The sequence below is a fragment of the Arthroderma uncinatum genome, assembly GCF_011692745.1.
Source record: "Arthroderma uncinatum strain CBS 119779 chromosome Unknown scaffold4, whole genome shotgun sequence".
Taxonomy (NCBI): domain Eukaryota; kingdom Fungi; phylum Ascomycota; class Eurotiomycetes; order Onygenales; family Arthrodermataceae; genus Arthroderma; species Arthroderma uncinatum.
This window is the reverse complement of record NW_022983866.1, coordinates 2,306,152-2,326,584: the sequence shown is the minus strand read 5'-3', so window position 1 is coordinate 2,326,584 and position 20,433 is coordinate 2,306,152. Positions and strand designations below refer to the sequence as shown.

Sequence of the window (20,433 nt, the reverse complement as noted above, 5' to 3'; positions counted from 1 at the left end):
GAACACGATTATTGGCCACATGCAGTGTGATGGGATCCACATATCCCCGATCAGGATAGGCGTTGGCGCACGACCCTCGCATCTGCGGCTTCTGGTTGGCTGATCCTTGCTCCACCCTGCCCGGGTACCCACAACCTTACAGCCAATAAGCAGTGGTCTCTACCCGCCCGCCTGTCCTGGGCCCCACCCTCCTGCCCACCGCCCGGGCCTTCGCTGCTTCCGGCGCTCGCTCGTCAATGCAAGATATAAACACCGTCCAACACCGCGCCCATTCTCTCTTCTCTTCCTCCCCTTCCTCTCTTCGTCCCCTAATTTTGTTCTTCCTTCGTCCTCGAGCTATTCCTATATTAAGAGAATTTTACAGAGCCGGTCTCTTCTCAGCATAATACTTCTACACCCTTTATTTTTGCACTCTTAATATACAACCCCCCTCCCGTTATCTACTCGTTGTCGCTGGTCCGGCAATCCGAATCGATTTCGTTAATAGCTCGTGTGACTTCTTTACAACTTTTACTCCCGCTTCCTTCAACGCACTTTTTGTTTCAACCTTTTTGACTTGACGCCTCAAGGAAGCTCCGGTTAGCTACCTTCGTCCATTCAACAAACTGATCGTGTCTACACCTCACCATTCATTCTATAATATTTAATAATTTTTGAACGACCATCCCCCTAATACACCACCAACCGTCTTTTTATCCGGAATAAAAAGACTATCCCCAAAGAAAACACAAAAAAGAACTTAAAAAAACTTCAACAAAGCAACATGTCTTCCACCGCTATCCAGCTTAACTTCTCCCTTCGCACTTCCTCCAACGTGAAGACCGTCCATCTTTTGGGCTCTTGGGACAACTATGCGGGCCAGCTCCCCCTTTCCTCGGCCTCCAAGTCCAAGCCCGGTTCGTGGCAGGGAGCCTTCCGCTTCCAGACTACCATGCTTCACCCCGGCTCTCGCTACTGGTACTACTATATCATGGATGGTTACCACGTCTCCCATGATCCCGCTGCCGAGTTCACCGTCGAGCCAACCACCGGTCGCAAGTTGAACATCCTCGATGTTCCCCGCGTGTCCTCGACCAAGTCTGCTCCCGCCTCCAAGCCTCGCCGCGATAGCGTTGACGTACCAGTCGGCCGTGCCCTGTCTCCATCCAGAATCATGCACCCACGTCCATCCAAGCCATACGCTTCGCGCCAAATCCGAGAAGCCAACTACCAAGACTTGCCAACCGTAGATGCTCTGACCGCGAGATTCAGAAACGCTGATCTCTCAGACGACGACTCCGACATCTCCTCTTCCCCACCATCGTCCTCTGGCTCTTCCCTCTCCTCTCGCTCCAACAACACCTCACCATCTTCCGTCTCTTCCTTCAGCGACCTCGACTCTGCATGCAGCTGTCAGAGATTCGGTATCACCCGCAGCGGAGAGAAGGTCAAGATCGACTGTGGTGGACGCCGATGTGGCTACAATTCCCCATCTGACTCCTCTGACGACTCTGATGAGGCTTGCAGCTCTGATGAAGAGTACAAGAACGTCCGCACCCAGCTTCGCCGCCAACACATCGCCGTCCGCAGGTAAACAGTCAAGTCAGCTTCTTCAAGGGGATAAGGTGTCTTTCAACGGTCTTCACACCTGCGATAGGAAACGATGGATGAGAAGCCGTTTCTATCGATTTCATGCCTTCTTCAATGCAATTTGCTTTTGTGTCAATTTCTTTAACGTCGTCTTACCGTCTTGGTCCCGCCCGTTGCAATTTCCCATGGGACCTTGCCGCTCAATTTTATCCGGGACGATATCGATGACAACCACCCTCTTTTCTTCTCGCATGACGAAATGCTAAATCAATCCCACGTCGCGAGAGCCAAAGCCACGGGTGAAACCGCCGCATTCTCGAAGGAGACTTCCTCTCCCCATGCAGCCATCGGCCAAATTACACTGCATGGGAACGAAGGAGCCAGTGAAAAAGCATCTCCTTCTCCCAGTCCCCAGGACTACCCGCGCCTCTCCCCCCTGGACGAGACGCACTCTCTTGACAAGGGATTCCTCCTTACCCTGTAAGGACCGCCAATCCACTTTCGCCAACACTTGTGCACCTCTCTTTATCAATATTACTCATGTCTTGCACTAAAGGATGCCGGGAAACAGCACCTCCATTTGTGTATGATAAGAGGCCTAGCACTAATTACGAAGTCATGCCATTTGTTTTTATGTTTCATGTTTATTTGATTATGAAGAATGAGTATCATGATGTTGTGTCGGTGCATGAACGGAAGACGAAAGGGGTTACATGTCATTCATTTCATGTCAGAATCGTGATATTGGAATAAGTAAATATGAAAATGAGAAAAATAACATTTGCTGATTATGATATTTCCCCGTATTCTGTATAGAAAGATTACTTAGACTTGATAACCTCGATCTGAGGATTACTATTAAAGAGATAATTGATATGTAGTGTATTCCCTACCCACGTCCCTGCATGGGATTCATTACCATCACCTGCTATTTCGTAACAAAAGAGTATAACATTGTAAAAAAAAAAAATTTGAAGGATAAAAGCTGACAAATCGAAGTAACATAAGAGGTATCGAGAGGATCTATATCCGGTACAAATTCCCCAAAATACTCCCATATTCCTGTCATCATTGCGACTGCATCCCTCAGAATGTATCATACCATGGGCCGGCAATGGCAAGTATGTAAAACATAGATTGAAGTTAATGAAATGCGTACAAGCCGCTAAATGAAATGTCATCCCCTCCGGGAGGATGTGTAGAGTGCATCGTCCTCTCAAAGGAGGGCCTAGAAAAGGTTAACAGGAATAGTTGTACACGGGAGATAAACATGATAACTGCATCAAATCAAATAAAGGCAGAAATAGGAAGGCAGGAAATAGGAAAGCAAAAGATGAGTAAAGGATAAAAAAAAAAGGAGACTGAACAGACAAGGAGGTCGGGGGTATAATTCGGGGCTGAAACACCATGAAAAAGACTCCTTCAAAAACACCAACTCGTTGCTGTTATTATTATATTTTTCGATCATTTTCGTCTTCAGTTATTGTCGTTTCATCGCTCTGCGATAGGCATAAATGTTTCTATTTTTTCTGTTTCTTCGTTTGGCTCATCTGATCGTATTTCATGGCCTGGTCATCCGTACAAGTCGTGAGCACTGTTTTCTCTCCTGATATCAGGTGCGAAGGGTGTGATAAGGGCAAGAGCAAAATACACAAGAGCTTCCAGCGCTATTGTGCAAGGGGTAGTCGTAATAAAGAGCCATCCGAGACCTATTGAGAGTCAACAAGGTTAGTGACCACAAAGGAACAAGAAAAGCAGTACATATCCTTGCGCCCAAGACTGATATAAACCCAAATATAAACAAATCATACCTCTGTTCGATATCCCTTCGGAAGATAACAGGAAGAAATCAGAAAAGGATTATCGCATCCCCTACCGATAAGGGCCCTTCCCGCTGGATGAATACCCAGAGTCGGGCCTGAGTTTCGAGCTTCGTGGATTTCCACTTGTGCCACATTGCTGTACAGAATGCTTCGGGCAAGTGTATCCAACCAGGACTACTTTCTCCTGCACAACGTGTCCTCGCTGACCGTATGCTTGACACGGATCGATTGAATGGCGATGATGTAGGCAGCGGCAGACGGAGAAAAGTTCCAGCAGTTGATAACACATTTTTAGAGGTGGTTGAATGGGAGTCGGTATGAAGGTATGGCGTGGATAAGGTTGGTAGTTTGTAGGTCAATTTTAGGCAGCAAACAAAAAAGGTCTCGGTTTGCAGGAGCCGTGTGGTTGTAGCCTTGAGAGTTGCTGTGCTGCAACAATCTGCCGCGAGCGAGGAGAGTAAATAGGAATAAATAATGCAATAACTAATACGCTGCAGAACGTGTGGCGGTGTCTCGTGGTTATAAAGAAAGAAGATCCGTTTGCTCTATGGTAAACCGGTTGTCCACAAGCAAACAGGAGGATATGAGATTAGGGTGAGAGCAAGCAATGTAATTTTTTTGGTCAAAAGCAGAAAGAATAGAATCGAAGAACAACGAAAGCACACTGATGAAACGAGAGAGTTGGATGCAGAAAATCAAGTGATCGGAAGATGTCTGGATGAGAAAAGAAAGGCAGCAAGATCGTAACCCGCACGTCCATATATAAATATCCTTGATACCGGACGGTCGGTAGATGGGATAAGTATACTACTATAACGTCAGGACCCAATGAGCAAGTGGCATCGCCGAGCTAGCTTTTGTGAGCGAGTATATGGAGGAAGATTAATACGGGTTGGGCCGGCCGGGCCATGGCATGGCAGCCTAAGCCCTAAAAATAATGGGGGGAAGGATTCCGATTCCAGAGGCATTTTTGCAAGCTAGGAAACAAAGCCAGCAAGCCTGCTCAGGTGGTGATTCATGCCCTGAGGACGCGAGAACATGACCTATTGACAAGCGAACGCCCCGTCCCATGGTCTGGTACCGAATACTGCGTGGGAGCAGGAGAGAGTTTGGATCCACAAGGGAGCAGCAGAAGCAACCGATGGAACTCAACAGTTCCCAGCTCCAGCCTGAGTCCAGCTTGAAAGTGAAGGAGTAGGTGACTCGACCGATGCACGGTGGGATTAGCGATATCGTCTGCAACTCAAGCGCAGTGGGGATCATGCACCAGGTGCATCAACGGGGTTTTGGCTTGAAAGCCCCCCCGCATCCAACTGGACTATGATAGCGGAGTGTGAGGTTGAATCGAGGTCTGTCTGCGGAGTTATCCGGCGAGCTGTGTCATTTTTCGACTTCCTGGCCGGAGCCAAAGGCCGTTAGGAAGATGAGATTTGAAAAAAAGAAAGAAAAAAGCCAGTCAAGGTTGAGAAGGATTGGCTATGCTTTTTTGCCCATCCATTTTACAAAGCTAAACAGAGCCACAGGTTTAGTGTCCGGGAGTGACGGGGGACGATGAAACCGGCAGAGTCCAGATGCGATGTCTTGCGCAGTAGCCGTTGTGCTACATGGGGGCCACGAGGGAGGATCATGTCGACGTCGATGGATGTCTGGATGTTCTGATGTCTGGATGTTGATGTTGAGGATGAGGATGCGAGGATGGATGAGGTTGCTGGTCACGGGATCAGCCACGTCCAAACGGGGAAAAAAGAACAACGCCCGAAAACAAGGCTGGCGAGAGACATCGCAACTCCACGATACAAGCGAACATCGACTTTCGGCAGAGCGACGGTGATGTTCGCTGATTACTTAGCACCGTGATTGACTTTCTGTTAGGCCAGGTTCTTCAGCTCTCATGATCGCCGGATGTCGCCCTGTTCGGTTTTCGTGCGAGCATCAAACTAGTCCTGCAGCCGAGATACGTATCCATGGCATGCATCACCGAGGCTCTACCCTTGTGGCTGCAACCGACTTTTGTCCCTCCTGCGGCTGGTGAGACAGACGCTGGCTACCTGGAGCGTCCTGTACCGATATTTTTCTACACCGATATTTCTTTACGCTGTCCTACCTGCGCGCTGGCATTCCGGTTCGATGGTGATGAAAGGAATCTAGTGACGTAGCTATCACGGAAGCCGATTACGAATCTCGGCGACGAGCGAGAATAGCGGGATGATGATACGAGGACGAGGATATATACAGTTCAGCCCTATGGGACCTCCCTGCGCTTCACTTAGCCCGACTAGGCGGTAGAGGCTCCATCCCTTGCATTCTCAGCCACGATGAAACTAGCGACACAGCCACGTAACGAACGACTTCGGTCCTTAGTTCGCAGCGTTGGGGAAAGAGACGGAGAATGAACGAAACATGCTGGTTTGACTTTCAACCGATGTTGTGCATGTTTGGGATCCTCTTTAGACGGAGCTGCCCAGGTTTGGCCTGGCTGGCTGCATATCTTGGTATGGGAAACCTCCCCAAGTCTGCCTTGTGATGCTCGAGGTATGCATCTTCCGCTCTCAGACGCTGCCTCAATGGTGGCAAATTATCAGTCAACCGAGTCAATAGCTTCACTTCGCTATTCCATACCTACCTCAGGCCACGTTCGCTATTTTTTTGGGGGGGAGAGGGGAACGAAATTCCCGCAGTATAATGTAATCAGCCACGGACCGCTCGCTTCATTCAGGCGGGCACACATATCATCAAAAATAAACGATCAATAATTGTACAGAGTAGTAATCCATCTCCCCCGTTGTTTCGCCGCGCCTGCACTTCTTCCTTTTGAATTGTTTATTATCTTTCCCAACCTGCTAAATTCATACCCCATCCAATGCACCAAAGGCCATTCCGTGAGCAAGCAATAGTCTCAGCTTCCTTAAGATGTCTTCCCCCTTGACACCGTCGGGAGCCTTCTCTCTCCAGTCCCACCCGCGATGAATCTGTTCGCTTTCGGTTTGCTTGCCCTTGGCCTTGACCTTGTTTCTATTGCCGGGAGCTCCTGATTTAGGAACAAGAACGCCAGAATCACCCATCTCCCTAGATCCGCCGATCGTCTGCGAGCCTTCCAGCATCTCGCTGCCAATGAGGGAGAACCCGCTCGTCAAGGTCGTCGATGAGATGGATTTCTTTAGCAGTTTTTGGGGCGACATGGCGAAGAACGATGCAGACATCGACGACCCAACATCAGTGAATGAGTTGCTGGTGCCCGTTTTGTTGCTCTCGTCGAAATGCAAATGGTGGTATAGAGCTGACTGAAGGCATGCCTCACACTGCTCATACACCCGTTTTGTAACGGTCTGGAGGTCCTCAATTGCGGCAAGTATAGTGAGTTGTTGATCGATGTTCAGGAAGTGATTTGGATCAGCTTTTTACCAATGTTAGCACGCTAATCAAAAACATAAAAGTGAGCATAGATTAAACATACGATCGAGGAGCGCTAGCGCTTCGCCAAGTAAGACCAGTAACCCGTCAACCTGGGCTGCGGACTGCCTGTCCTGGTCGTACAGTCCGCCATAGATACTATCAGCCGCACTTCGGATAACAGCCACAAGGGCCCCAGCAGCTTCTCGTTTCCGCGCTAGCGGACGATGTTTAGGCGTCTGGCCTGAACTAGGATTGGCCTCCTCGTCCCGAATTTCGTAATAAGATCGCAACGTGGCATAGCTGCTAAAGTAAAACTGGAGCATTGCGGCCCCTTCCGAGTCCACCGATGCAATGGCAGACAATGCGGTAGAGGGATCATAGAGAAGTGAACGGAGCTGATCATCCAGCTGACCCTTGGCAGGATATGCCCTGGATTGTATTAAACAGAAGGATGTGAGAAGGTCGATCACATTCTTAATCTTTCTGGAACAATGAGCCCGGGCATAGCAAATAAGGGCAGTTCCATAATTTTCAGATGATTCCGCCACTTGATCACCATATCGCTATATAATGAATGTTTTAGTCCATGTCCAATCGGAGGTGGAAAGTATTGGATGTAAATTTTCAGGGACCAAACATACCTCTGAGACACGTCGGCCTTCTTCACTAAAACCAACCTCCGCGCATAGCACCACAGCCTTGTCCATTTCATCGGCCGTATCTAGAGATACCTTGTCCATCAACTCTCTCACCTTGGTTCTCATTACCTCCTGGTCATCGAGGCGACTCAGCATCTCCAAGGAGAGTTCCCATCCTTCTCTAGCCCCTGGGCCTCCAAGACGATCCCGTAAAAATACGCCATTCGCGTAGTTGATGAGAATATCATCCTTTTGAAGTGGTTTTTCAGGTTGCCCATAGCTGAGAACCATGAGGTCGCTTTCATTGAATCCACGCATTGGTTCAGATCCTGCTGACGCAGCAAGCCAGCCGCCGAAATTTGCGATTTCAGCTGTCGCAGCACTTACAGCAAGAGACCAAGTCTGCAAAAGCCTAAGCACGCTTTCGACATTCCCTTCACATACAGCGGCCAGACCAACCTCACAAGGGTTCATCGAGTTAATTTGGAAGCCGTCAGAGCCCAGTGTATCGGTGACCGAGCTGTAAGCATAGTCGAGGCGTCGTAGATATGACTCCTCAATGTTGGAGTCGACAGCCCGCGGTGCCTGAGAGCGGCGCTTTATCGAGGCTTTCCTTTTTCCACCCATCGAAACATCGCTATCATCATCACCATCCCACCATGCAGTGAGGGAGATAGTGGCTTCGACCCAATCTTCGGAGCGATTCAATATGTTCTCCACATCACCGGACATGATATTGTACATGGCTTTGATATTTTGATAGACTGACCAAGGGATTCGGCTCTCTGCCATACGTGCACTGTGACTAAACGATAGAGAATCCGGACGTTGACGTGAAATGCCGAAGTGTGAGGCGACGAAGGATCCGTCATCATCGTCCTCAGGAGACTGTGCACGGCCACCGCTCTCGGCCATGTCTTCAAGCTCTAAAATTGCAGCGTTTAGCTGTTTCCTAAACATGGTCCATTCTACCCCCTTGATATCCCAATCTTCGCGCTGGACAGCCGGACACGTTTTAAGGAGTTGAAGCGCTTTATTCACACACTGCTGGATATTTTGTAGTTGCGACCCATGATATCCTGGCTGCTCATATCCATCCTCCATCGCGGTCCTAGCATGGTTGAAGTCCGCCTCGCTTAAGAGTGTTATCGCATCTTGAAACTTCGCGTGCATTACAGCTTTGAGGATAAAATTCCAGAACATGGGAGAGGCGGTGGGATTGGGTTGAATGTCCTGTAGCATTTCCAAACGGACGGTCTCCGAGCTGTGGTGCCGCCATAACCAGTTGAATAGCACTTTAGGTATGGGTAGCTTTGGTAGAGGCTCATCTCTCATCACTAGATCGCGGAACACACTACGAGTCGATTTGGAATCCTTGAGCTTTGAGTCAAGCAACGGAGGGTGGTGAAGCTGTAGTAGCAATGAACTCAAGAATACAGCCTTCATAATAGCTGGTGATGACTCGCCGGGTCCAATTCCACCAGTTCGAGGAATGCCGTCTTTTTCTTCCATTGCGCCTGGAGAGTACCTCTGCCACAAGGACGAAAGCTCTTCAGATACAGCTGAAAGACTTGAGTCGACAATGTCATCATCCGAATTCCGATCACGAACTTGGTCGTACATGCGGCATATGGCGTCCTCCATACCCAGCAACAGTTCACTCGGTTCGTCTACCGAGGCCAGGCTTGCTCTTGCAGCAAGGTCCTTAATAATTGACGGGAAGTTGGAGTCCTTCTTCTGCTTAGGAGGTTGGTCGTCGCCTGGAGGTGCTGACTGTATCCAGCTTTCATCGAGTTTTGCGCGCTTTGCGCTAGTTGGATTCGAGTATATCAATGGTTTTCGCAATAGGCGGGAATGTTGAGTTTTGGCGGCTGGCGGGAAAAGTGAGTTGCTGAAAGGACCGCCATCCTTACTTGGTGACCATCCAATCCCATTGACTTCGGGCTCGCGTCCATTTGTGGCACCAGGCTCGTCGTCTTGAGACATTGGTATGTGTCGGCTTGAATCGAATGGTCCTCTCGTTCCCTTGCCCTTGCTGAGTATAGATCTAAATTCGTTGTGAAGGGGTGACTTGGCGTGTCTTTGCGACAGATAGCTGGAGGAAGGAGAATCGATCGGGAAATTGGATGAGGTAGTAGAGAAGGACAAAAGCTCTCGATCGCGGTCTGCTTGGGAATTGGTCGACTGGTCGAACCGGCTGTCAGAGAAGTTCAAAGATCTCCGGGTACCTGGCTGTGAGCTTCCAAACACAGAAGATGGCGGAGGTCCTGCAGGCGTAAATGAGGCCGCCGATGAAGGCGGAACTCCAGCTGGTGTCGTAGACATGTTCGAGCTGATACTCCGAGACTTGCCCGGCGTTGATAAAGCGCCTGGGCTGTAGGGAGTAGTAAACGACATCTTGAAGGAGCTGCTGTTGCTGTAGACCCTCAGGTGAAGTTGAGACTTGATAAGTTTACCTACCTCAAAAAGGATGTTTACCTAACTCGGCCCAAAGAACTTGACGGAAATATGTTTATCCGAAATATCACGTGTTTATCTTAGTCATCGAGTATACGAGGAAATTACCCCTTTTGTACAAGCGCCTAAATACTCGTATAGCCTCTTGGCGTCCTTAACCTGAATACGCTCCATCATTTGAATTCTACAGGAAGTTTTGTACTGCTTCCCAATTAAATAGTAATAATCCTAGTAGCCTATATTGTATTGGCTGTACGGCCAGGCTGATAGAGGACACTTAGAAGATGGCACTTCAATGTACAGAGCAGGTACAAAAGTTTAAGGAGCAGCTTCGGGAGCAAAACCTAACAAATGGGCCTTTAGGACATAGATCACCTTTAATTTTGAAGCCTAATATATTAGAGTAAGCCTAAGAGAAGGCGTTAGAGCATACTTCGAGATAGGTATAGCAAGTATGCGTACACAATCCACCAACCATATTAAGGTAAGAATAGATTTAATTGGCCGAGAGTTGACAGCAGAACCAGCGTATAATTCAATAATGGAAGAACATACTCCATATAATTACCTAAGTTACGAGCTGCCAAGGTGGCTATGAGCCCGCTGATCACCAAGTTGCTATCCGAGTATTCGACATTTGTCAAAGTGACAGGAAGCAGCATGGCGATCAGATAACTATCACCACATGAATAAAAGCCAATAGAAGGGACATTTGAGACAGGTTTACCAGGTTTGCTCTACCAGTCGACCATATAATTGGACTCGTGCTCTCTTGGCTGCGCAACGGGTGCTTGTCGTATATTATCTGTTCAAAAGTAACTAACTAGTCGGTGGGGGGGCCAGCATCAGACTAGATGCTAATCATTCAGCCCCATCTTCAAGCAGCTGAGATATAAAAGGCCATGGCCCGCCTTTCCTTTGATTGATCTTGAGCAGCTTGCCATTTCCTCGTTGCGTGGATATCGGGTGAAAACCTACCGTTTGAGCAAAGATGGCGTCCGCCAAACAACCAAACGCCGAGTCATCCAAGTCTCACGATCACGCATCGGAGGCAGCCTCTGTTGATACCCAGCTTTCAGCACCCGGCGATTTAGGCCCAGACGATGGCCACCGCATCTTCAACGTATATAGTACTACATCGTTCACAAATTACAGGATTTCCCAGTCCGACGACAAGGCCACTCTCTATTATGTCAGGGCATCCACATTTACTCCTGGGAAGCCAGAGATAACATTCCACGTCGGCGAGAGGGGAGGTCCCGTCGTAGGGATCGCAAACTTCCTCAAGTTTTCCTCGCAGTCAAAAATCGGTCTCGGAGATCCAGCAGAGCCGCTTAAAATGGTGTGGGAAGATTTGAAAAAGGAGAGCAAGGACCACTCTAAGTACCGATTCGAAACCACAGTAGACGACGCGAGAAGAGGATTCCTCTGGAAGAGAACACGCAGCATCGGGGTCGAAGGCTCTGTTCCAAACAAATTTAGCGAATCGAATTTCAAGCTAGTCGACGAACAGACTGGCGAGCTGCTGGGAATATATTCTACCAACGGCATAAAGAGCATCAAGAAACAGGGGAAGTTTCAGCTTAACAAGAACTACGGCCCCGAATTTGATCTGATGTTCCTGCTCACTGGTATGACCTTACTCGAAAGACTACAGCGCAGGAAGCATGCCCGAGGAGGAGGAGGCGGCGGCGGTGGAGGAGGCTAGATAGCCTTGCAAAATTTTGCTGCATATACCCTTTTTTCCTCAGGGGGTTCCGGTGGGAAGTTATTCATTCTCAATGCTTAACTTTGGTGTTCATACAATAGTTTGGCTTGCCCCAATGCATAGGAGAGAAAATGTATTGGATCGTTACTACTCCATGTACTGCAGCCAACCCAGGGAAAGTTCATATCAACACAAAACAATATCATATACATATATTTCCCTTCCTGTCTTCTTCCCTTCTCTCTTAGACAGGGCTGTCTATTTCCTCTCCCATTTGACAAGGAATTGAAGTTAAGAGTTTCTGAGGCCCAACAGTCTTTTGCGTTATTTTTTGTGCATGAAATTGATTATCTACTCGCCATATAAGGTCTATGTATCTCAAATCCTATACCTAGATAGCTGCGGATAAACACAGGGTGGAAGTAGCCATTGATTAAAGCTTTGTGTTACCTTCAACCTTGTTAACCAAAACATATCGATATCTTGCCTTGCCCTCATGCATATCCACCAATGCTTGATTCACATTGTCCATCGGCCGCTCTTGTACCCAAGGAAGCACCCTTTGCTCGTTTGCAAGCTCAAGCATAGCCCTGATCTCTTCCGTGGAGCCAATAGCCGACGCACCAACCTTCAGCCCTTTCCCCATCATTACCCCGACTCTAAATGCCGGGAAAGGATCCTCTGGCGCGCCGACCTGAATAAACTCACCACCACGTTTAAGCAGGCGGAGGTAATTTTCAATGGGCATGTTCCCGGACGAAACCGTGCAGATAATCAAGTCGAGAGTCCGTGAGTGTGCCTTTGCCCAGTTCTTTTCTTCATCTGTGGCAATAAAAACATCCGCTCCCAACCCATTCAATGCATCTGATTTTTTGGAGCTGGTCCGTGATATAGCAACAACTTTGTCGCATTTCATAGCTTTGGCGAAAAGGAGCCCCATATGGCCTAAACCTCCAATCCCAATGATACCAACAGACTTCCCCGGCCCGGCGCCGCCCCGACGCAACGGTGAGAAAACAGTTGTACCCCCACACAGCAAAGGCGCTGCAATCGCGCTGGGAAGGCCATCTGGGATTTTAAAGACAAACCACGCAGGGCCTCTCCAGTAATCGGCATAACCACCGTATGATTTGCTTCCGTCAGGGTATTTACCGTTGTATGTCCCAACCATACGCTGGCAATAGTTGTCTAAGCCAGACGAACACTCCTCGCAATCCACGCGAAGGCAAGACCCTGACTGCGCACCGACACCAACTCGATCCCCGACCTTTAACTCTTTGGAAGGGGAATTGAGCTTAGCTACTTCTGAGCCAATTCGGATAATATGCCCTATTATCTCGTGTCCAACTACACAAGGATAATTCGTTGGCCCCCATCCAGAGCGTAAGGTATGAATGTCCGAGCCACATATACCACAGTGAGATATGGCAATATCAACATCAGTTCCAGTAAAACTCTTGGGCTCGTAGGCAGTATATGTCAAAGAGGAGGTCGCCGACGTGCTAACCCAGCCTTTAAAGGTGATATCTTGCATTATTCCTGCTTCCAGTAAAGGTGGCGATTGAAACAGCCAACGAGTGATCTTAAGAGCGAGATATTCTTGTGTCTCAAGAAACGAACGTAGAGTGGTAGAAAATCTGGAAAGAGACCTGCTTAGTAGTAAGACCGGGGAAAGGTAAGCTTATATATACACTCCGTATATATGGGGATCAGACCCAGCAAGCACAAAGTCTTGCTACAGGTCGCCTCTGCCGTGGAGAACGAAGCAGGTTGATCGCATTTTGCTAAGAAGTCGCATTTTTTGCCGAGGTTGAGATTGAACCTTATATTTACTGACTAAGCATATATATGACGTAAGCAACGAACGTTAAAGCCCGTGCGTTGTTTGATATTGCCCTTTCCATACTCCATACTCTCGACCTGCACAACGGGATATAGATGCTTCGTCTTTTCGGCGCTGTACCGCATATGCTTTCAATAGCGCCTGTGCTATTGACACAAATACCAAATCCTAACGTCCGGTTTTAATGGAGAGGGGCGCAGCATTAGCTGGGTGGTCGAATGATATATCATTAGAGAATGATACAAACGATGATGGATCCTCTCATCTTGAACAGACGGGAGAATCGAGTCGGGCCTACCTAGGCTCTGAGGCGGCTGTTTCATCTCCATCTTCTGAAGAAGACTCACCGTAAGTCATACACTATGCACGCTCACCAATAACCCCCATGCTAACCGCCGATACAGCGAAGAGCATATGCTTGATGACGACGACAATCAATTCTACGATGATGATGCTTTTATGTCGAGGATTGCACGCAAAGGGAAGAAATCACGCTATTCTTCCCATAGATACGATGATGATGATGCTGTGGCAAACAGAGGTCCCAAGCGCGGGCCCCTAAAGCCAGTGGAACCGAGCCCGGAGTTCAAAAATTTACAGTCCGAAGCTACCTCTGCTTTCATTGACGCAGATTACGACCGTGCTCTTATGCTGGTGAAACAGGCTATTCGTCTAAACCCTGAGATTTTTCAAGCTCATGTATTACTTTCGGAGATTTTCCTAGCTCAGGGCCAAAAAAAGAAGGCATTATTTGCATTGTTTACAGGAGCTCATACCCGAAGAAATCCAGAAGTCTGGCTCGAGGTTGCTAACCTAATCTTAGAGAGAGCTGACGAGGACCGAGCCGCCGCTTTGGATGATGTTCTTTATTGCTACAGCCGCGTGATTGATATCGATCAAAAGCGATATGACCTGCGCTTTGAGCGAGCTGCAATAAATGAAGAACTAGGCTATAAGGGCAAGGCTGCACAAGAATATGAAAAAATTCTTGAAGCCCTACCTCATAACACGAGTGCACTTCGACCCCTTGCTGCGCTTTACATAGAACTAGGGGACATAGGGAAAGCTAAATCTCAATATGAGAAGTGTATATCGCATTACATGAATCTCAGCTTGGACGAAGTTGAAGAGTTCAATTGGTCGGATGTGAACATATATGTCGAGCTGTTCTCATACGACCACGACTATCAGCAGGGCATATCGTCCCTAAAAGCGTTAGCTAGGTGGCTATTGGGGCGTAAGGGAGATTCCGGCTGGGATTTGATTGACGATGATCGTGAGTGGGACGCAGAGGACTACCCACGACGGACCACAACGCCCTGGTTTGTCCAAGGCCAATACCCCGTGGAATCGTATGGAATCGGACTGCCACTTGAACTACGGATAAAGCTTGGGGTTTACCGTCTGAAAATGGGGTATAAGGACGAAGCGCTGGTATATATATTCTCTAAATTAAAGTGTCAAGCATGCAGCTAATATTGACCCTAGTTCCATTTCCATTGGCTAGAGCCAGAAGATAATTCACTCGGTGCAAAGCTGTTCGATTATGGCGACCTTTTCAGAGAAGCGGCTGATGCTATTAAGGACGCCCAACTGTATGAGGACGCCCTTCGATTTTACATTCCCCTCCAACATGTCCAACACTTTGCGAATACCAGCCTTTTCTTGGCCATGGCCGAGTGCTATGACGCCTGCGGAAATGAAGAAGAAGCTGAGAGATGCTATCTAACAGTGGCTGAATATGACAAAACGAATATAGAGGCACGGACTAAATTGGCTAGGTTTTATGAGAAGATAGGCATGACAGAACAAGCTCTTAAGTATGTGACGGAGGCGGCGGATATTGGTCGAGAGGAAGCGATGTCACGCCGAAAGCCGAGATTTGGGCCAAACATAGGGCAACTAGCAAGTTATTTTCGGACCGCGGAGCAGGGGGTTCATGGAACAGGGAATCTATCTGCTCATGATAACTCTCTGTTTCCAATAACTGAAAACTATGCTTCCGCGGAAGCAGGTGCCCCCATTGGCTTTATCGCGTCCTCCGCCACTAACTTACCAAGGGAGCGGAGAGGGGCTGAAAGAGCCTCGCTGCAACCGGACGGCGAAAATGCGCGGTATCTATACACGAAGCTGTTAGAATTGCAGCCATATATGCGGGAAGGACAAAAAGCTGCTACGGAAGACTGGCTTGACATTGCCTACGCTTTAATATGGGACTTTCGATCTAATCGAGTGTTTTTCCCACTACAAAAGAATATGACGTTTTTAGGATATTCTAGAGAAGCACAGCGCAAGGCCGGGAGATTGAAGTCAACAACGCTCCTGGACGAGCTACAGGAGATCTCTGACCGCATCCAGGCTAACATGGGTATGTATTATCTATTTAACATCTAATTCCTCATATTGCTTGTTATAGATCACTAACAAGCTATACAGGAACTCCTGACGTTGATATCAATTCTATTCCCAATGACTATCACGGCATACCTTTCGATGCATGGTTGGATATATTTCTTGAGTTCGCCCTCGTACTATCTGGTCAGGGCCAAGGCGGTGAGGCATATGATGCCTTGGGCGCAGCAGCTGATGCAAGTATATGGTATCATTCTAAACCGAGTACATGCCAAATCCACGTCTGCTGGTTCGGTGAGTAGCAAACCCATTTCTTACTATGGTGGGTGCACATCTCTAATTGTTTTTCTCTATTATAGCTTGTGCTCTCCGGCTTAAGGACGAAGAAGGGCTATCTAACATCGCACGATGGTTTATGAAAGAGTACCAGTTCGTCACCGACGTGTATCGGCTCTTCGTGATCCTAAGCAGGGTCTGCGGTAACCCTCAGAGGTCATTATTCCATTCATCGCCTAGCATGAAGTTTATGCTTCGACAAGTCAAAGCAATTGACTATTCCCTTCCTCCGGATCCCACATCTCCATTCAAACGGCCCCGCGAGTCTATATTCCAAGAACGTGCAAGTCTCACTACAAAAGATGCTGAGGGTGAACTTGTACCTGCTGAGGAAATGGATGTAGCCTTGTTGGTGTTGTACGGGCACATCCTTTATGCTGGAAACAGTTTCACAAACGCTCTAAACTATTTCTTCCGTGCATATGCACTTGACCCAGAGAATCCAGCTATTCTACTATCCATTGGGCTTAGCTATATTCATCATTCTCTGAAGCGGCAGTCAGACAATAGGCACTATCTTGTCATGGAAGGGCTATCGTTTATGCAGGAATATCGGCGCGTTCGTTCGCAAAGCTCGATAATACAAGAAAAACAAGAGGTAGAATTCAACTTTGCCCGAGTTTGGCAGCTGCTAGGGATAAGTCACTTGGCTGTTGAAGGCTACCATAAATGCCTAGAACTAGGGGAAGAGATTGAATTGGAGCGACAAAAGGTCCAGGAACCCAGTCAGGTTGGTGGCATACCAGGAGCTAACCAGCGGGGCGAGGTCTGGTTAGAAGATTTCTCTCGACAAGCGGCATACGCATTGCAATGTCTTTATTTACAGTCAGGCGAAAAGGAAATGGCTAAAAGGGTTACGGAGCGATGCCTTGTGATTTGATTATAGTGTTTAGGTGCCGGGGGAGCCGCCTCTTTGGGTGGCATAGACGCATATCATATTGCATTCTTTCACTATGAAGCAAGTGTTGGGATGCTATGTTGTTCTATATATGTACTACTACAAGGGGCAAAAATGTACACAAATGAATATCATGCACAAATTAATGAATATCTGCCGATCACCTAGGAATTAGATTATTTCCTAGATAATCCTGCCATTTATCTCAATAAATGCTTCTTCTATCCAAAAAGAAACCAATGGTGTTACTCAAATTAATAAGGAGATGCAATACCAAGTGAGCTCCAGCCCCATTTGCCATCTAACCGAAAAAAAAGATGCAATCCAAAACTTTACTGGATGTAGTAGCCAGGAAATAAGAAATTACTACGTGTCGACGCAAAGTTAAACATAAACACAGACCGACCAACCTAGAGCAAGGTTTGGTGATAAGTGAAAAAGGTTTAATCTGGCCGGTCGATCATTGCAGCCGGTGACCTGGTGTAACGTGTTGCATGTTCGCGGTCAATCACTCGCTTACAGTTGCAGTATCATCGTCATCGTCGTCATCGAAGAACACAGCAGATTGCCGCCTTAGCTCTTCCAAAATACCGCTATTGCGGCGATTTAATGGGGAGCCTATTGGTTCTGGACGCATGTCGTAATTATCGTCCGTTATTTCTTGTTCGTCAGATGTATAAGTCCCATTTCCACTATGATCACTTAGTAAGTCGACGGTCTGTTCGCCATGAATCACCGCTCCGATAGCTCGCTCTGACTGTGATCGTGTAAGTACTCGCCTGCGACGGACAGAGTCTATCGGGTCTGGGCTCCCGTCAGTGGATGTATATTTTAAGAAGCCTTCGCGTATAGCCTTCTCTAGCTTCATTCGATTCATGATGAACTGAAGCGCTGGGAAGGTACTGGATTGGCCTTCGTGTAGCATATGAGCCAAACGCTCAGGGGTGGGGTCTGATAGAATATAGTAGAAATCAGATAATACTGATTTTGGCCATATGGTGATGGTGCCGCCAAATCGCTGGAGCCAGACCTCGCTCCAGTCCTGACCCAGAGGGCGAGGGAGCAGCTCAAGGCGCCTGAGAACCTTTAGCCATTTCGTAAGGTCAAGCTTGATAAACTGTTCGATGGCAGAGCCAAGGAAGCCACCACGCCAACCTCTACCCTTTCGGTGAGTTACCGGACGGCCAACACTGCCACGGGTACTGAATGAGAAGAGGCTGATATGTGGATTAACCTATATAATTTCATTAGTAAAATATTAACCATAACAAAAGGCGGTTAGACATGTTGCTTACCTGAGAAACTATGGGGAATGTAGCATTGAAGTGAATATCCAGTGCTTTCAGGGGTACATCTGTACGAAGACTGCCATCTTTCCATTTGTGGCCAAAGGAGTACGGCGATAGAGTGCCATCTGGTTTTTTCATCATGAGAACAACCGGGTTCAAAATTCCGGGAACTGCTGCAGATGCAATAACAGCACTCCAGATTACACAATTGGGGGAGGTCAAGTAGTTTGCTAGGATGGTAGGGGAATGCGGATCCGACGGTACGCAAGACACGTTTAAAATCCGACCTGTTCTCTCATATGCTTCTTGAAATGTGGTCGAGCCCCGGCAAAACCAACTACACTGTTCTGCCCAATCCATGGTATCGAACCTGGCCCCTGTGAGCCACCATCGTCTTACCCAGGTGGAGAACCCATCACGACAGGCTTTGATCTTGTGTGCCAGAGCTGGAACGAGTAACTTCTTCAGCTCAGAATCTGTTCTCGTGGCAACCAAAGCGGCAATTAAGGCGCCTCCAGACGTGCCAGATATGACATCAGGTAACACGTCGTTATCTAGAAGGGCTCTAACTACGCCGAAGTGGTAGTAGGAAAATGTGGCGCCCCCAGATAGACACAACGCCGTTCGACCAAAATTTGTGTCCAGATGTTTGAAAAAAAGTGCTTTATCATGATTTGATAGTCCACCATTCTCAATCAGAAGCTTCAGGGATGCCTCTGCTTCGTTGATAAATTGCTGAACCAAGTGCTTTGTCCCGTAGTATGTTTCACTGTATAGGCGTGGGTTCTCCACGCCAGCGAAGTTATTTTTAATGCATGCTTCCAGCAGAGCGCGAAGCTCTTCCATAGCATGAGCTCGATCCGGACTGCGGCCTTCGTTTGTGGCATTCTGGACCCTGATCCTCAAGTCCTGCAACTGTGCAACGACGGCGTTGACTGTTACATGATTGTAATAGGCGTATTCGTCGTCTTCCTTCCAGGCATCATTTCCCAAGTACTTGTCCAATTCCTTCGCAGCATCTCGCCACCTTTCATAGTCCTCTGTAGCTCGAAGTTCCTTTCGAAGTCTGCGTCTTTTTCCCTTCCAGGAAAACAGGTTCTCATAGATGAGTATATAGACACGGGTGAGTAGATAACAGAAGCTCAACACGGCTATCCACGTCAGAACAGATATTAGGAACGGCCATTTCAGCAATGCGTAAACGAATCCTTCTCGGGTTTCGTCTTTTCGTCGACGTCTCGATTTACGGCCATTGTTAAGCCTTCGGACTCGTTGGTTGATGGGTCGCCAATCGTTCACGGCGGTGAGGGACAGCGCCTCGGGCGCATCGAGGGCCTTTTTAAATTGCTGCAGGTGCTCAGAACTGATGAACTTTCTCCTGAAATCCGGAAGGCCATACGGTTCGGCTGATGCCTCGTCATCGGCATCGAGCCGACGTGGGAGTCCGTTCGGCTGTGGATTTGCGGATGGCGACATGGCTCCAATCACTACGGCGGGAATTACTCCGCGCGCAGAGAACCATTATCATTAGCCGCTCCTTGTGCTAAGAGATGGATTGATGAAAGAACTATCTAGCAGAAGCTGGATAGAAGCGACGGTGATGTGATGTCTAAGGTTGCCAGAATACAAGACGTCATGGATGAGTAAGATATTACATCATCGGCTTATGTCATCAGTTGCTTATCTGATCGACCTCTTTTTTTATCTTTGCTCCATCCACTTTTATATATGAAAGTTTTCCCACCGTCCCTCGCATTAAACACCGCCGCCAACCCAAAGACAAAAAAACAAGCGAATCAACGGCAGCCCCAGAAGCGATAAGATAACAATAGAACGGTGAGAAGTCACTGATGCACGATAACGCTACTCGGTACTCGGTATATATCGCAGCTTCAGTCGATGCGGTAGTGCGGAGGTGAGAGTTGAGGCTGCACCTTTCTAAGCGAACTCGTATCAGCCAGAGGCTAAACATGCTGAAAAATGAGCCTCCGTCGCGATGGTGTGTGGGATGAAGGCCGCCATTTTTCGCATATCGAACCCAAGTTCCTGTGTGACCACGCGGCAGGTGATCTTGAACCAGCCCTGCGCCATGGTTCCTCCAGCCGACGTTCATCCCTCTGCGTCACC

The 20,433-nt window shown here is 48.1% G+C and overlaps 6 protein-coding genes across 6 annotated transcripts; 3 read left to right on the top strand and 3 right to left on the bottom strand.

Moving 5' to 3' along the window:
- Positions 1 to 763: 763 nt before the first annotated feature.
- On the top strand, positions 764 to 1,573 carry GIQ15_06056 (GTP-binding protein EsdC; the record flags this gene model as incomplete). The annotated part of the gene is made up of 1 exon (XM_033553473.1): positions 764 to 1,573. One exon carries the CDS (start codon positions 764 to 766, stop codon positions 1,571 to 1,573), a length of 810 nt encoding a protein of 269 aa, XP_033404617.1.
- Positions 1,574 to 6,238: 4,665 nt separating this feature from the next.
- Positions 6,239 to 9,820, bottom strand: GIQ15_06055 (uncharacterized protein; the record flags this gene model as incomplete). The annotated part of the gene is made up of 3 exons (XM_033553472.1): positions 6,239 to 6,786; positions 6,847 to 7,348; positions 7,427 to 9,820. The coding sequence occupies 3 exons, from the start codon at positions 9,818 to 9,820 to the stop codon at positions 6,239 to 6,241; spliced, it is 3,444 nt and encodes a 1,147-aa protein (XP_033404616.1).
- A 1,051-nt stretch (positions 9,821 to 10,871) lies between these two features.
- Positions 10,872 to 11,588, top strand: GIQ15_06054 (uncharacterized protein; the record flags this gene model as incomplete). The annotated part of the gene is made up of 1 exon (XM_033553471.1): positions 10,872 to 11,588. The coding sequence occupies one exon, from the start codon at positions 10,872 to 10,874 to the stop codon at positions 11,586 to 11,588; it is 717 nt and encodes a 238-aa protein (XP_033404615.1).
- Positions 11,589 to 12,021: 433 nt separating this feature from the next.
- Positions 12,022 to 12,759, bottom strand: GIQ15_06053 (NADP-dependent alcohol dehydrogenase 6; the record flags this gene model as incomplete). Its single annotated transcript, XM_033553470.1, has 1 exon — positions 12,022 to 12,759. The coding sequence occupies one exon, from the start codon at positions 12,757 to 12,759 to the stop codon at positions 12,022 to 12,024; it is 738 nt and encodes a 245-aa protein (XP_033404614.1).
- An 856-nt stretch (positions 12,760 to 13,615) lies between these two features.
- GIQ15_06052 (uncharacterized protein) lies at positions 13,616 to 16,999 on the top strand (the record flags this gene model as incomplete). The annotated part of the gene is made up of 5 exons (XM_033553469.1): positions 13,616 to 13,779; positions 13,836 to 14,865; positions 14,920 to 15,799; positions 15,868 to 16,077; positions 16,143 to 16,999. The coding sequence occupies 5 exons, from the start codon at positions 13,616 to 13,618 to the stop codon at positions 16,997 to 16,999; spliced, it is 3,141 nt and encodes a 1,046-aa protein (XP_033404613.1).
- A 526-nt stretch (positions 17,000 to 17,525) lies between these two features.
- Positions 17,526 to 19,782, bottom strand: GIQ15_06051 (lipase 5; the record flags this gene model as incomplete). The annotated part of the gene is made up of 2 exons (XM_033553468.1): positions 17,526 to 18,251; positions 18,313 to 19,782. 2 exons carry the CDS (start codon positions 19,780 to 19,782, stop codon positions 17,526 to 17,528), a joined length of 2,196 nt encoding a protein of 731 aa, XP_033404612.1.
- Positions 19,783 to 20,433: the final 651 nt, after the last annotated feature.